General features: G+C 43.9%; 1 protein-coding gene across 5 annotated transcripts in view; it reads right to left on the bottom strand.

Moving 5' to 3' along the window:
• The window catches only part of ints8 (integrator complex subunit 8), a 166,891-nt gene that overhangs the window by 89,847 nt on the left and 60,070 nt on the right, over nucleotides 1-16,974 (bottom strand). For 3 of the 5 annotated variants that reach the window (XM_070894311.1, XM_070894333.1, XM_070894320.1), the window contains 3 exons: nucleotides 8,140-8,317; nucleotides 7,880-8,020; nucleotides 7,389-7,460 (listed from right to left, as the gene is read on the bottom strand). In XM_070894311.1, the coding sequence (XP_070750412.1) occupies nucleotides 7,389-7,460; nucleotides 7,880-8,020; nucleotides 8,140-8,317 (391 nt within the window). The remainder of the gene's footprint in view (nucleotides 1-7,388; nucleotides 7,461-7,879; nucleotides 8,021-8,139; nucleotides 8,318-16,974) is intronic. The other 2 variants (XM_070894326.1, XM_070894343.1) reach the window with 1 other exon arrangement.

The raw sequence follows: 16,974 nt of genomic DNA, 5'->3' as shown, positions 1-16,974 counted from the left end.
CAGGGGGCGCGGGAGATTACAGAGATAGGGAGGGCCGAGGCTCTGGAGGGATTTGAAAACAAGGATGAAAATTTTAAAATCGAGGCATTGTTTAACCAGAAGCCAATGTAGGTCAGTGAGCACAGGAGTGATGGGTGAATGGGACTTGGTGAGAGTTAGGACACGGGCAGCCCAGTTTCAGATGATCTCAAATTTACGTAGGGTAGAACATGGGAGGTCAGCCAAGAGTGCGTTGGAATAGTCAGGTCTAGAGGTAACAAAGGCATAGATGAGGTTTTCAGCAGCGGATGAGCTGAGGCAGGGACGGAGACGGCCGATGTTACGGAAACATGGATGAGGGTTTCAGCAGCAGATGAGCTGAGGCTGGGACGAGACGGTCGATCTTACGGAGGTGGAGATAGGCAATCTTAGTTATGGTGTGGAAATGTGGTCAGAAGCTCATTTCAAGGTCAAATATGACATCAAGGTTGTGAAAAGTCTGGCTCAGCCTCAGACATACGCCAAGGAGAAGGATGGTATCGCTGGCTAGGGAATGAAGTTTATGGTGGGGACCAAAGACAATGGCTTCGGTCTTCCCAATATTTAGTTGGAGAACATTTCTACTGAAGTGGATGTCGGACAAGCAGTCTGACAATTAATTGAGAGACCGTGGAGGGGTCAAGAGAAGTGGTGGTGAAGTAGAGCTGGGTGTCGTCAGCATACATGTGGAAGCTGACGCTGTTTTTTCGGTGATGTAGATGAGAAATAGGTGGGGCTAAGAATAGATTCTTGGGAGACACCAGAGGCAACGATGTGGGAATGGGAAGAGAAGCCATTGCTGGTGATTCTCTGGCTACGAGTAGATAGGTAAGAATGGAACCAGGAAAGTGCAGTCCTACCCAGCAGACAAGATGAAATGCATCACCATAATAAATGTTATTAATCCAAGAAATTTACCAGGTTAACCAGTGAGCAGAACATTTAAAAGTAGGCTGTCTGTTTTGTCACACAAGATGAAATAGTTCTACTTAAACTGCAGCTCACTATGTATCACCAGAGAAACCACAATGAGAGGCAATGTCCCCAACTAGGAGGCAGCAGCCATTCTGCAAGTCCCCTGGGAGGATAGGCGCACCAACATCAGCGCCCTCGCCCAGGCTAACGTTCCCATCATTGAAGCACTGACCACACTTGATCAGCTTCGCTGGGCAGGCCACATAGTTTGCATGCCAGACACGAGGCTCCCTAAGTAATTGCTCTATGTGGAGCTCCTTCACGGCAAACGAGCCAAAGGTGGACAGCGGAAACATTACAAGGACACCCTCAAAGCCTCCCTGGTAAAGTGTAACATCACCACTGACACCTGGGAGTCCCTGGCCGAAGACCGCCCTAGGTGGAGAAAATGCATCCGAGAGGGCGTTGAGCTCTTTGAATCTCAACGCCGCGAGCGTGAAGAGATCAAGCGTAGGCAGCTGAAGGAGCGTGCGGAAAATCAGTCCCACCCCCCTTCCCCCGATGAATGTCTGTCCCACCTGTGACAGGGTCTGTGGCTCTTGCATTGGACTGTTCACCCACCAAAGTACTCACTTTGGGAGTGGAAGCATGTCTTCCCCGATTCCGAGGGAATGCCTATGATGATGATGATGAGCAGCCATTACAATTTCTAGATGTATCATTTCTTTTTGTTTTAAGATGTTGCACATGTTGGCCATGGTACAATTTGGAATGCATGCTACATTTGAGATTACGTACCTGCAGATAATGACATTGAGGATCTTGCTGCCCCTTTATATTTGTGTTGATTTTAAATTGTTCATTTACATCGTGGGGAAAATCTGACAATTAGAGAACTCATCTGTGTATCTATGTATTAATATATATCATGTGTATTTTTGCTGCAAAGTGACAAACTCAGCTGGTATTACTGCAACTTTGTTGTTCTGGCCAGGACCCCTCTCAATGTCAGGGAAGGTCTATACAGGCAAGGATTGTGGAAATCACCGTGCTGGCATATATAGACGAGTTGATAGTCTGTCTGCAGCCAGGTTGATGGCAAGTCAGGAGCTGTTAAGCTTTTCTAACAGTGTCACTTACCTGAACAACTATCACTACACAACAACTTGCATTTACATAGCATGTTTAACATACAAAAATGGTCCAAGGTACCTCAGACTTTAAAGTAAAATAAAACGGATGCCAAGTCAAAGAAGGAACTATTTGGATTGGTGATCAAAAGCTTGGTCAGAGGTGGGATTTAAGGAGTGTCTTAAAGGAAGAGAGGGAGTTGGAAAAATGAAGGGAAAGAGAATTCCAGCACTCGAGACCTAGGCAGCTGAAGGCTCAGTTACCAATGGTGCATTGAAGAGACCAGAGTCAGAGCACCATTCAGAAATTTGGGGGGGAGGGGGGTCAGGGGAAGGGAAAACCAGCACTAAAAAAAAAGTTAATTTACCTTGGTTTTTGGTGAACTATTAAACACTGAGTTAATCAGGGCAGATTTGTAAAAGGCAGGTCATTCTTGACCAACCTTTTAGCATTCTTTGAAGAAATACCAGAAATGGCAGATAAAGGAAATGCACCAAATGCGATTTATATCGATTTTGACAGAGTTAATCATGGCATCTTCATCCATTATCTTTTCCCTGTATCCCGATCCTTCCGATTGCCCTTGCACAGTTTCAGTCCTACCTGTTGAATACTTCCTTTATCTGTCATTTCTGGCTGCATCTCCAGAAAAGTATTCTCTTCTTGCCTCTTCACCTTCAGATTTGCTCAAGGATCTATCTCTGCCTCCCTACACTAGCTCTGTTTCCAATGCATTAAATCTTCAAATCTCTCTATTGTCTTGATCCATCCTCTCTCAATAACCTTCTACACCATTCAGTCTTCTGACCCTGCATTTTCTGAACCTCCACTTCATTGCTCCAACCTTGGCGCATCTCTCTGGAACTCATCCCCTGCAAACCTTGCCGCCTCTCCTTTCTCCACTTTAAAAAAAAACCTCATCAACCAAGCTTATAGCCGCCTAATCTCTCCCTCCATGATTTGGCTTATCTACTCCTATTTATTTATTTATTTCCTTCCTCCACTACCCACCCCTCGGTAAAACCTCCTGGGAAGGTTTCTATGTTAAAAGTACAACATAAGTGCAACCTGCCATGGTTTTAAAATGCATTTGATAATGTTCCATTCAAGATATTTATGGTAAAGATAGGAGAATATGGCCATGTAGATAGAGACGTGGTCGGAGGGCAGATAGCAAAGAAAAGAGGTTAAAGTTTCTTGAATGGAAAAACGTGATGAGAGATGTTCCAAAGGAATCTGTGTTAGAATCCCTCTTATTTACTGTATATACATAAATTATCTGGCAAATTTTGTTGAGATTTGTGAAAAACTGCAGGGGAACATAAACAAGACTAGCAGGATGGACAGATAGTTGGCAGGTGCACTCAATGCAGAAAAATATGAAGTAATACATTTAGGAAGCAAGAGTGTAATACTTACAGATAGAGCCGTGGAGGCAAAAACCCTGGAATTGCTTGCTATAAGGGGGAGGGATGTTAGGATTTCTCAATGGATGGATTGAGGAATGATTGGCCTTCCTCCTGTAATTAAGCTGTAAACATGTGAACCATGGTGTGCAGATATCAAGGCATGAAAGATGCCAAAAAAAGAGCAAATGAAATTCTAGAGGCAGAGTGTAAAGAAGCAGCAAAGTAATGTTGAACCTGACAAGACCGAGGTTGAAGTTGGAGTATTATGTATGGTTTTGGGTACTCATTAATAGCATCCCTCTAGCCATTGGATACAACCCAGTAGTATAAATGAGGCTCAACACAAATCAGTACATTTGTGTGTCGTTACTAAAAGGCGATTTCAGGATCACATGTAAAGGTCATTAGGAAAGTAATTAATTTTTTACACCTTGTTAATCTTGAACCCTGCTTGCAGTTTAAATACTTTGCTTTTAAGGGTTACAGTATGAAAATAAAACTTCAAGAATCACAGAATCTACTACTTTTTTTCCCCACTACTTCAACTAGAAATGCATCTGTAACGTTCTGAACCTGTGGGATTTGATTTGCCATGCCATATAGGTAACACATTATTGGTGGCAAAGAGCAAACAACGGAGCACATGCGGTTGTTTGTGGTAAACTGCAACTTAACTTCTTACGAGCAGACCTTTGATGGCTTGGGAAGATTCAGTACTACCTGTTATGTCTTGAATAAAGAGTCAGACTAGATACTGCAAGCTCAAAGTAAGTGTGACCATAGTCCTTTATTACAGATCTCAGAGTGCCTCTCCAGCCTGTGAGGCCTCCTTATATACTGGCGCTTCCAAGGGATTGTGGGATCCCTTGGGACTCCAGGGGATAAGTCCTCTGGTGGTTAGACATGGTAATTACAGGTTTACATAGATAACATAGAAACATAGAAACATAGAAAATAGGTGGAGTAGGCCATTCGGCCCTTCGAGCCTGCACCGCCATTCAATGAGTTCATGGCTGAACATTCAACTTCAGTACCCCATTCCTGCTTTCTCGCCATACCCCTTGATCCCCCTAGTAGTAAGGACCTCATCTAACTCCTTTTTGAATATATTTAGTGAATTGGCCTCAACAACTTTCTGTGGTAGAGAATTCCACAGGTTCACCACTCTCTGGGTGAAGAAGTTCCTCCGCATCTCGGTCCTAAATGGCTTACCCCTTATCCTTAGACTGTGACCTCTGGTTCTGGACTTCCCCAACATTGGGAACATTCTTCCTGCATCTAACCTGTCTAACCCCGTCAGAATTTTAAATGTTTCTATGAGGTCCCCTCTCATTCTTCTGAACTCCAGTGAATACAAGCCCAGTTTATCCAGTCTTTCTTGATAGGTCAGTCCCGCCATCCCGGGAATCAGTCTGGTGAACCTTCGCTGCACTCCCTCAATAGCAAGAATGTCCTTCCTCAGGTTAGGAGACCAAAACTGTACACAATACTCCAGGTGTGGCCTCACCAATGCCCTGTACAACTATAGCAACACCTCCCTGCCCCTGTACTCAAATCCCCTTGCTATGAAGGCCAACATGCCATTTGCTTTCTTAACCGCCTGCTGCACCTGCATGCCAACCTTCAATGACTGATGTACCATGACACCCAGGTTTCTTTGCACCTCCTCTTTTCCTAATCTGTCACCATTCAGATAATAGTCTGTCTCTTTGTTTTTACCACCAAAGTGGATAACCTCACATTTATCCACATTATACTTCATCTGCCATGCATTTGCCCACTCACCTAACCTATCCAAGTCGCTCTGCAGCCTCACAGCATCCTCCTCGCAGCTCACACTGCCACCCAACTTAGTGTCATCCGCTAATTTGGAGATACTACATTTAATCCCCTCATCTAAATCATTAATGTACAGTGTAAACAGCTGGGGCCCCAGCACAGAACCTTGCTGTACCCCACTAGTCACTGCCTGCCATTCTGAAAAGTACCCATTTACTCCTACTCTTTGCTTCCTGTCTGACAACCAGTTCTCAATCCATGTCAGTACACTACCCCCAATCCCATGTGCTCTAACTTTGCACATCAATCTCTTGTGTGGGACCTTGTCGAACGCCTTCTGAAAGTCCAAATATACCACATCAACTGGTTCTCCCTTGTCCACTCTACTGGAAACATCCTCAAAAAATTCCAGAAGATTTGTCAAGCATGATTTCCCTTTCACAAATCCATGCTGACTTGGACCTATCATGTCACCTCTTTCCAAATGCACTGCTATGACATCCTTAATAATTGATTCCATCATTTTACCTACTACCGATGTCAGGCTGACCGGTCTATAATTCCCTGTTTTCTCTCTCCCTCCTTTTTTAAAAAGTGGGGTTACATTGGCTACCCTCCACTCTATAGGAACTCATCCAGAGTCAATGGAATGTTGGAAAATGACTGTCAACGCATCCACTATTTCCAAGGCCACCTCCTTAAGTACTCTGGGATGCAGTCCATCAGGCCCTGGTACAATGTGTCAATGTGGGATTGACAGGGGAGTGGAGGGATAGATACTGTATCTGTCACTCTCTGGTACAGTGTGTCAGTGTGGGATAGACAGGGACGTGTACGAATAGATACTGCATCTGTCATTCTCTGGTACAGTGTGTCAGTGTGGGATGGACTGCCCAATAAGGAACTGCTCAATAACACTGCCCAATAAGGAAAATCTATCCTGTGCTGGTGGGTTAAGTATGAAGTTGATCCATGGTCAAACAAAATGGGGGCTGACACCACCAGAGGTTACATCAGTTGCTGGAGGTGTTGTTGCCTCATTTACTACACATGACTGCAAAGTAAAAAGGGCATTAATCTAGCCACATATGAATCTTAAGGTATAGTTAATTAGTACTTACTCCTACAATAGACATAAATGCCCCAGGAGTAGAGGGAAGTAATATTGAATCTGTGCAAGACCTTATATCTAGGTCATCCACTTTGGATCCAAGAAAAACAAATTGGAATATTTTATTTAATGTTGAGACTAGGCGATTTGGGTGTCCAGGTACACAAATCATTGAAAGCTAGTGCTCATGTACAAAAAGTAATCCAAATGGCTAATGGAATGTTAGCCTTTATCTCAAGGGGGGTGGTGGGAAAGAAACTAAAAAAGGGGAGTAACACAGAGTTACAATCTTAAAATTACTGCTAAGCCATTTGGGAGTGAAATCAGGAAGCACTTTTTCCACAAAAAGGATTACATAGGATTACAAAGGGTGGCAGTTATCCTAAACACACTCCTTCAAAAGGCTGTGGATCTTGGGTTAATTAGAATTTTAAAGACTGAGATAGGCAGATTTTTATTAGGCAAGGGCAAATGGAATTGCGATACAGATCAGTCATGATCCAATTGAATGGTGGAGCAACTCAAGTGGCTGAATGACCTACTCCTGTTGCTTTGTGCCTATGTTCTTCTAGTTTCAACTAATCTGGAATGTGTGCGTGGATGTCACGTGAGGCCAGACTGGGCGGAGCTGCAATCTCGCCTATACTCAACATGCCTGCCGACAACATGGTCTCTATGTCACCTGAAAGCAATTAGAGTAACTCATCATCATAGGTGGTCCCTTGAACGAGGATGACTTGCTTCCACATGAGTTCATCGATGTTTCAATGAAGGACCCAATGTTCCAGTCCTGAACTCCAATTGAGGGTGTGGATTTTTTAAATGCGTGGTGACCATTGCACATCAGCCACCACACGGGCTTGACAGAGCTCGGCCTTTATCCAGTGGCAAGTGTTAACCAGGACGACTGGAGGCCTGCTCTGCTGCAACTACTGCATATAAGAACTGCAACCGAGCAAGAGAAGATGGGGAAAAATATGTTCTAAAACCAGCAAGTTGAATTTTGTTCAGAGCACTGAACTTACATGTTTAATTGCGGAGGACCAGGTTTTAACTGTTTCACTGGAAAGCTGCTGTGGACAGTTGTTCTCACCGCCCTGTTCAAAGAAGAAAAGGATCCTTCAGAATGAAATATTCAGAAAATTATTCAATTTTATAATACACATAAAATACAATCATCTTTGCAGCAAAAAGCAAACTCAAATATTTTTAATAGAGCTCATTAATACACACTATATTATTGTGCCACAAATCATACTAGGTTGTAAATATTTTTATATATTACTTTCCACAAAAGTTCATTCTTTTATCCTTCATGACATAAATGGCAAAATGAATTCCACCTCTTATAAAGTGCGCAAATAACATCCAGTGGCAGAAAACTGACAATTTATGTCTATTTGCTCCACCTCACTTAAAAAAAAAATCGTGAACTTTACCTAACATGCTGATCAGTTTCTGGCCGACCCAGAAATATCATAAAGGATACTTTACCACACAAGATGTCTGATCTTACCATCTATTGTACACCAGTATGGCCATGGTGGTTGTCGGAGGCAAGCTGCACAGGTCCAGATCAACATGCTTTACACCTGGAGGAACCTTGCTGACACACAGCAGCTCATTCAGAAGCATATTCAGCACTGGCACAGTCAAACTGGTGAAAGGTAATTGTATAACTAATAAATGTCATAGGTAATAACGGACATTTGTTTTAAAAATATTTTAAATATTTAAAGAGAAGGCCTCACAGTACACGGAATTTTTTAAAATTACCTTTTCTCCAACAACTCTAAGTCCCATTTCAAGTGTGCAGCTACCTTGAGAGCGAGGAGCTTTAATGTGCGGTTCCTCTTGTTGTCAGTTGGTGGTTGTACTTGGTTCTGTTCATTTACAGAGGGTTTGGAGGCCTGTTCCAAAAACTGGTTTATCAACTGAATTGGCGATGGATCTGCTTTAGCAAAAATAATATTGCGTTGTAAGGCTTAGACATAATACAATAATTGACATATTATATTATAGCAGCTTCTGGGGATTTTCTTATACTTAACGAGGACTCTGCTCATCAGATAACTTACACGCGTATAGAGCTTCCAATTACAACCTCCCACTTTGCTCTTAAAGTACTGGAGGAAATTTCATAGAGATTTCATTTTAAAATACAGAAAATACTATTATGAACCCAGTTAAAAATATCCCCAATTTCACTAATCATGGCCACTGGCACATATTCAAATCGAAATCACCACACCCTCAAATTATTTTTTTTATCTACCGTTGCTTTGTAAAAAATACTCAAATTAAATTCTCTTTCATTTCACCCACCCAGAACACATTTTTCCACGAGCTACTTCCTGGTTTGCTAACAAGGACAAAACGTCCCACCCTAAAATAGCCTCAGTACTGCCACAACAAAGTTAGACAAAGCGTAGGCAGTTTGATGGCTCAGTGCTTCAATGCCTTGTGTCTGTGCCCCATCACACATTATATACACAATCTCTGTTAGACCATAAGGAGAGAGAGAAAAACATGAGCCATTGCTGGGTGCTCTCATATGCTACTTGGTTGTCAGCAGAAGAGCAGCGCAGGCCTAAGACTGAGTCACTTTCTATATTGGCAGGAGTGTGGCAAATATTATAGAAATCAGAAATAAAACAAGGCACAAGCAATAAACCGCCATTTCCCACCCAGAAAATACCAACAAAAATACAGATAAATATAGTACTTTTCTGTTTAACAAGTCGGAGGACCTGTAATTTTAAGAGATCTACAAATTATGACCCGAAACATCAAGAATAGGTAAGGTTACGTCCTAAACTGTTCCGATCTGGAGATTTAGAGGAAAGAGTCAGTGTATCAATAGCATCTGCCACTAGAAGAATTAGTAGACTCACACACAGGAGGGTAAAATTAAAATTCGATGGAAGCTCAAAACAGGCTGTAGTGGATCTACACAAGAACATAATAAATAGGAGGGGTAGCCACCTTGAGCTTGATCCGCCATTCAATAAGATCATGGCTGATCTGATCATGGACTCAGCTCCACTTTCCTGCCCGCTCCCCATAACCCCTTATTCCCTTGTCGTTTAAGAAACTGTCTATTTCTGTCTTAAATTTATTCAATGTCCCAGCTCTCTGAGGCAGCGAATTCCACAGATTTACAACCCTGAGAAGAAATTTCTCATCTCAGTTTTAAATGGGCGGCCCCTTATTCTAAGATCATGCCCTCTAGTTCTAGTCTCCCCCATCAGTGGAAACATCCTCTCTGCATCCACCTTGTCAAGTCCCCTCATAATCTTATATGTTTCGATAAGATCACCTCTCATTCTTCTGAATTCCAATGAGTAGATGCCCAACCTACTCAACCTTTCCTCATAAGTCAACCCCCTCATACCCGGAATCAACCTAGTGAACCTTCTCTGAACTGGCTCTAAAGCAAGTATATCCTTTCGTAAATATGGAAACCAAAACTGCACACAGTATTCCTGGTGTGGCCTCACCAATACCCTGTATAGCTGTAGCAAGACTTCCCTGCTTTTATACTCCATCCCCTTTGCAATAAAAGGCCAAGATTCCATTGGCCTTCCTGATCACTTGCTGTATCTGCATACTATCCTTTTGTGTTTCATGCACAAGTACCCCCAGGTCCTGTTGAACTGCAGCACTTTGCAATCTTTCTCCATTTAAATAATAACTTGCTCTTTGATTTTTTTTTGCCAAAGTGCATGACCTCACACTTTCCAACATTATACTCCATCTGCCAAATTTTTGCCCCACTTAATCTGTCTATGTCCTTTTGCAGATTTCTTGTGTCCTCCTCACACATTGCTTTTCCTCCCATCTTTGTATTGTCAGCAAACTTGGCTACTTTACACTCAGTCCCTTCTTCCAAGTCGTTAATATAGATTGTAAATAGTTAGGATCCCAGCACTGATCCCTGCAGCACATCGCTGGTTACTGATTGCCAACCAGAGAATGAACCATTTATCCCGACTCTCTGCTTTCTGTTAGTTAGCCAATTCTCTATCCATGCTAATATATTACCCCCAACCCTGTGAACTTTTATCTTGTGCAGTAACCTTTTATGTGGCACCTTGTCAAATGCCTTCTGGAAGTCTAAATACATCACATCCACTGGTTCCCCTTTATCCACCCTGTTCGTTACATCCTCAAAGAATTCCAGTAACATGCTAAATAGGATTGTTTTAGAACAGATCTAGCAGCTCAAAACTGGACATCCATGAAGCACTGTGGGCCATCAGCAGCAGCAGAATTGTATTCCTCCACAACCTGCCCATTTTACACACCGTCTGATTTTCCTTGCCATTGACTTAAAAAAAAATGAAGGCTGGTGGGGTGTATGACAGACATGCAACCCACTACAGCCTATTTTGTGCCCACGCCAAAGTAGAATTTTACTCCCAAATAAACTATTTTAGTCAGCAAGTGGGTATGGTAGCTAGTAATCCAGAGGCCTGCTCAAATGTTCCGGAGATGAGAGTTCAAATCCCACCATTGCAACTGACAAGTCCCCAGACACAAGCCATTCAATTGTAACAAACTGCTACGAAAAACGATAAGAATAAAATCGTACGGACCACCCGCCATCGACCTAGGCATCGACACAGGCACACCCAACCCAGTCGACCCTGCAAAGTCCTCCTCACGAACATCTGGGGACTTGTGTCAAAATTGGGAGAGCTCTCCCACACAGAGTAGTCAAGCAACAGCCCGACGGGCACACTCACAGAATCATACCTTTCAGCTAATGTCCCAAACTCCTCCGTCACCATCCCTGGGTATGTCCTGTCCCACCGGCAGGACAGACCTACCACAGGTGATGGCACAGTATTATACAGCCGGGAGGGAGCGGCCCTGGGATCCTCAACATTGACTTTGGACCCCATGAAGTCTCATGGCTTCAGGTCAAGCATGGGCAAGGAAACCTCCTGCTGATTTCAACCTACCGCCCTCCCTCAGCTGATGAATCAGTAGTCCTCCATGTTCAACACCACTTGGAAAAGCACTGAGAGTAGTAAGGGCACAGAATATACTCTGGGTGGAGGACTTCAATATCCATCGCCACTGTTAACCGAGCTGGGCAAGTGCTGAAGGACATAGCTGCCAAACTGAGTCTGCGACAGGTGGCAAGCGAGCTAACACGAGGGGAAAAACCAACTTGACCTTGTCCTCACTAATCTACCTGTCGCAGATGTATCTGTCCATGACAGCATTGGTAGCAAAGACCACCCTGAGGACACTTCATCGTGTTGTGTGGCACTACGACCGTGCTAAATGGGATAGATTCAGAACAGATCTAGCAGTTCAAAACTGGGCATCCATGAGGCGCTGTGGGCCATCAGCAGCAGCAGAATTGTATTCCACCACAATCTGAAACCTCATGGCCTGGCATATCCCTCACTCTACCATTACCACCAAGCCAGGGGACCAACCCTGGTTCAATGAGCAGCGTAGGAGAGCATGCCAGGAGCAGCACCAGTCGTACCTAAAAATGAGGTGCCAATCTGGAGAAGCTGTAACACATGCATACAACACACTAAGACAGAGCTATGGATGGTGGTGGACCATTAAACAAATAACGGGAGGAAGAGGCTCCATGAACATCCCCATCCTAAATATTGGCGGAGCTCAGCATGCAAGTGCAAAAGACCAGGCTAAAGCATTTGCAACCATTTCAGTCATAAGATTTCAGCCTCCTGCTGAGGTACCCACCATCACAGAAGCCAGTCTTCTGCCAATTCGATTCACTTCACGTGCTATCAAGAAACAGCTGAGCACACTGAATACAGCAAAGGCTATGGGCCCCAACAACATCCGGTTGTCATGCTGAAGACTTATGCTCCAGAACTAGCCACGCCTCTAGCCAAGCTGTTCCAGTACAGCTACAACACTGGCATCTACCCGACAATGTGGAAAACTTCCCAGGTATGTCGATCCACAAAAAGCAAGACAAATCCAATCCGGCCAATTACCACCCCATCAAGCTACTGTCAATCATCAGCAAAGTGCTGGAAGGTGCCATCAAGCAACTTACTCGCCATAACCTGCTTACCAATGCCCCGTTTGGATTCCGCCAGAATCACTTGGCTCCAGACCTCATTGAAACCTTGGCCCATACATGGACAAAAGAGCTCAATTCCAGGGGTGAGTAGACAGTAACTCCCCTTGACATCAAAGCAGCACTTGGCTGAGTATGGCATCAATGTGCTCTTATAAAATTGAAGTCAAAGTGAATCAGGGGGAAAACTCTCCACTAGCCGGAGTCATACATAGCACAAAGGAAGATGGTTGTGGTTGTTGGAGGCCAATTATCTCAGCCCCAGGATATTGCTGCAGGAGTTCCTCAGGGCAGTGTCCTAGGCCCAACTATCTTTAGCTGCTTCATCAATATTCTTCCCTCCATCATAAAGTCAGATGGAGGGGATGTTTGCTGATGATTGCAGTGTTCAGTTCCATTCACAACACCTGGTAATGAAGCAGTCCAGGCCCGAATGCAGCAAGACCTGGACGGCATTCAAACTTGGCTGATAAGTGGCAAGTAACATCTGCGCCACACAAGTACGAGGCAATGACTATTTCTAACAAGAGAGAGTCTAACCACCACCCCTTGACATTCAACAGCATTACCATTGCCGAATTCCCCCATCAACAACATTCTGGGGGTCACCATTGACCAGAAACTTAGCTGGACCAGCCACATAAATACTGTGGCTACGAGCAGATCAGAGGCTGGATATGCTGTGGAGAGTGTCTCACCTCCTGACTCCCTAAAGCCTTTCCACAATCTACAAGGCAGAAGTCAGGAGTGCAATAGAATACTCTCCATCTGCCTGGATGAGTGCAGCTCCAATAACACTCAAGAAGCTCAACACCATCCAAGACAAAGCAGTCTGCTTGATTAGCACCCCATCCACCACCTTAAGAAGATAAGTACATAGGAACATAAGAAATAGGATCAGGAGGACATTCAATAAGATCATGGCTGATCTGATCTTGGCCTCAACTCCACTTTCCTGCCCGCTCCCCATAACACTTGACTCCCATAGCGTTCAAAAATCTGTCTATCTCTACCTTAAATATATTCAATGATCCAGCCTCCTCAGCTCTCTGGCATAGAGAATTCCAAAGATTCACGACCCTCTGAAAGAAGTAATTCCTCATCTCCGTTTTAAATGTGCGATCCCTTATACTGAAACTATGCCCCCCTAGTTCTAAATTCCCCCACAAGGGGAAACATCCTCTCTGCATCTACCCTGTCAAGCCCCCTCAGAATCTTACACATTTCAATAAGAGCACCTCTCATTCTTAAACATTCACTCCCTCCACCACCGACGCACCAGTATGTACCATCGAGAAGATGCACTGCGTCAACACACCAAGGCTTCTTCGGCAGCACTTCCCATACCCACGACCTCTACCACCTCGAAGTACAAGGGAAGCAGGCACATGAGAATATCACCTGCAAAATCCCCTCCAAGTCACACACCAAACTGACTTGGAAATATATCGGCATTCCTTCATTGTCGCTGAGTCAAAATCCTGGAACTCCCTTCCTAACTCCCTTCCTAACAGTACCTTCACCACATGGACTGCAGCGGTTCAAGGCGACGGCTAACCACCACCTTCTCAAGGGCAATAAATGCTGGCCTTGCCAGCAATGCCCACATCCCATGAACGAATTTTTAAAAAAGCAAGATCCTTGAAAAACCTTTTAAAAATGTCATTCAAATCAGAACCTGAACATGAATGCGTGCAGCAGAAACTAACAGATGTGTAAAATTTGAAGCTCATTGCAGTCATGCATATAATTAGTAAAAGGATAGTAAGAGAAGGGGTGTAGCAGATTAGGGACCAAAAAGGAGACCTATGATGGAGGCAGAGGGTAAGGCTGAGGTATTAAATGAGTACTTTGCATCTGTCTTTACCAAGGAAGAGGATTCTTCTATAGACATTGTGAAGGAGGAGGTAGTAGAGACACTTGATTGGATAAAAATTGATAAAAACGAGGTACTAGAAAGGCTGACTGTACTTAAGGAGATAAATCATCAGGAGCAGATGGGATGCATCCTAGAATGCTGAGGGAATTGAGGGCAATAATCGCGGAGGTACTGGCCATATTATTCCAATCCTCCATTGATATGGGGGTGGTGTCAGAGGACTGGAGAATTGCAAATGTTACACCATTGTTCAAAAAAGGGTGTAAAGATAAACCCAGCAACTATAGGCTGGTCAGTTTAACCTCGGGAGTGGGGAAGCTTTTAGAAACAATAATCAGAGATAAAATTAACAGGTCACTTGGATAGAATTGGATTAATTAAGGAAAACCAGCACGGAGTTGTTAAAGGCAAATTGTGTTTAACCAACTTGATCGAACTTTTTGATGAGGTAACAGAGAGGCCTGATGTTGGTAATGCGGTTGACGCAGTGTACATGGATTTCCAAAAGGCGTTCGACAAAGTGCCACATAATAGACTTACCAGAAAAATTGAAGACCATGCAATAAAAGGGACAGTGGCAGCCTGGATACGAAATTGGCTAAGTGACAGGAAACAGAGAGTAGTGGTGAACGGTTGTTTTTCGGTCTGGAGGAAGGTACACAGTGATGTTCCACAGGGGTCGGTTCTAGGACCACTGCTTTTCTTGATGTAAATTAATGACTTGGATTGGGTATACAGGGCATAATTTGAAAATTTGCAGATGACACAAAACTTGGAAGTATAGTGAACGGTGAGGAGGAGAGTGATAAGACTTCAAGAAGACAGGCAGGCTGGTGAAATGGGCTGACACGTGGCAGATTAAATTTAATGCAAAAAAGTGTGAAGTGATGCATTTTGGGAGAAAAAAATGAGGAGAGGACATATAAACGAAATGGTACAATCCTAAAGAGGGTGCACAAACACAGATACCTGGGGGTACACGTGCATAAATCGTTGTTCGTTAAAGGTGGCAGGACAGGTAGAGAAAGCAGTTAAAACGGCTCACCAGATCCTGGGGTTCATGAATACAGGTATAGAGTACAAAAGTGTGGAAATGATGATGAACCTGTATTAAAAAAACTGAGTGGGTCCCAACTGGAGTACTGTGTCCAATTATGGGCACTACGCTTTAGGAAGGATATGAAGGCCTTAGAAAAGGTGCAGAAACGATTTACGAAAATGATTCCAGGAATGAGGGACTTTTGTTACGTTGATAGACTGGAGAAGTTGGGGTTGTTCTCCTTGGAGCAGAGAAAATGGAGAGGAGATTTGATAGAAGTATTCAAAATCATGAGGGGTCCGCACAGGGTAGATAGAGAGAAACTGTTCCCATTGGCAGAAGGGTTGAGAACCAGAGGACACAGATTTAAGATGACTGCCGAAAGAACCAAAGGCGACGCAAGATAAAACTTTTTTGCACAGCGAGTGGTTAAGATCTGGAATGCACTCCCTGAAAGGGTGGAGGAGGCAAACTTAAGTTTATCTTTCAAAAGGGAGTTGGATAATTTTCTGAAGGAAAAAAAATTGCAGGGCTACAGGGAAAGAGCAGGGGAGTGGGACTAGAAACATAGAAAATAGCTGCAGGAGTAAGCCATTCAGCCCTTTGAGCCTGCACCACCATTCAAGATCATGGTTGATCATTCACCTCAGTACCCCTTTACTGCTTTCTCTCCATAACCCTTGATCCCTTTAGCCATGAGGACCACATCTAACTCCCTCTTGAATAGATCCAACGAACTGGCATCAACTCTCTGCGGCAGAGAATTTCACAGGTTAACAACTCTCGTGGCGGTGTGAGCTGCGAGGAGGATGCTAAGAGGCTGCAGGGTGACTTGGACAGGTTAGGTGAGTGGGCAAATACATGGCAGATACAGTATCTGACCTGTGCAGTCCCGTCAGTATTTTATATGTTTCTATGAGATCCGCTTTCATTCTTCTAAACTCCAGTGAATACAGGCCCAGTCGATCCAATCTCTCCATGTGGCAGTCCTGCCATCCCAGGAATCAGTCTGGTGAACCTTCGCTGCACTCCCTCAATAGCCAGAACTGACCACCAAAACTGAACACAATATTCCAGATGAACATAAGAACATGAGAATTAAGAACAGGAGTAGGCCATCTAGCCTGCTCTGCCATTCAACAAGATCATGGTTGATCTGGCCGTGGACTCAGCTCCACTTACCCGCCTGCTCCCCGTAACCCTTAATTCCCTTATTGGTTAAAAATCTATCTGTGACTTGAATACATTCAATGAGCTAGCCTCAACTGCTTCCTTGGGCAGAGAATTCCACAGATTCACAACCCTCTGGGAGAAGAAATTCCTTCTCAACTCGGTTTTAAATTGGCTCCCTTGTATTTTGAGGCTGTGCCCCCTAGTTCTAGTCTCCCCGACCAGTGGAAACAACCTCTCTGCCTCTATCTTGTCTATCCCTTTCATCATTTTAAATGTTTCTATAAAATCACCCCTCATCCTTCTGAACTCCAACGAGTAAAGACCCAGTCTACTCAATCTATCATCATAAGGTAACCCCCTCATCTCCGGAATCAGCAGAGTGAATCGTCTCTGTACCCTCTCCAAAGCTAGTATATCCTTCCTGAAATAAGGTGACCAAAA

This window comes from Pristiophorus japonicus, chromosome 1, assembly GCF_044704955.1.
Source record: "Pristiophorus japonicus isolate sPriJap1 chromosome 1, sPriJap1.hap1, whole genome shotgun sequence".
NCBI lineage: Eukaryota > Metazoa > Chordata > Chondrichthyes > Pristiophoridae > Pristiophorus > Pristiophorus japonicus.
Note: the sequence above shows the minus strand (reverse complement) of the source record. Positions and strands in the feature narration are given on the sequence as shown.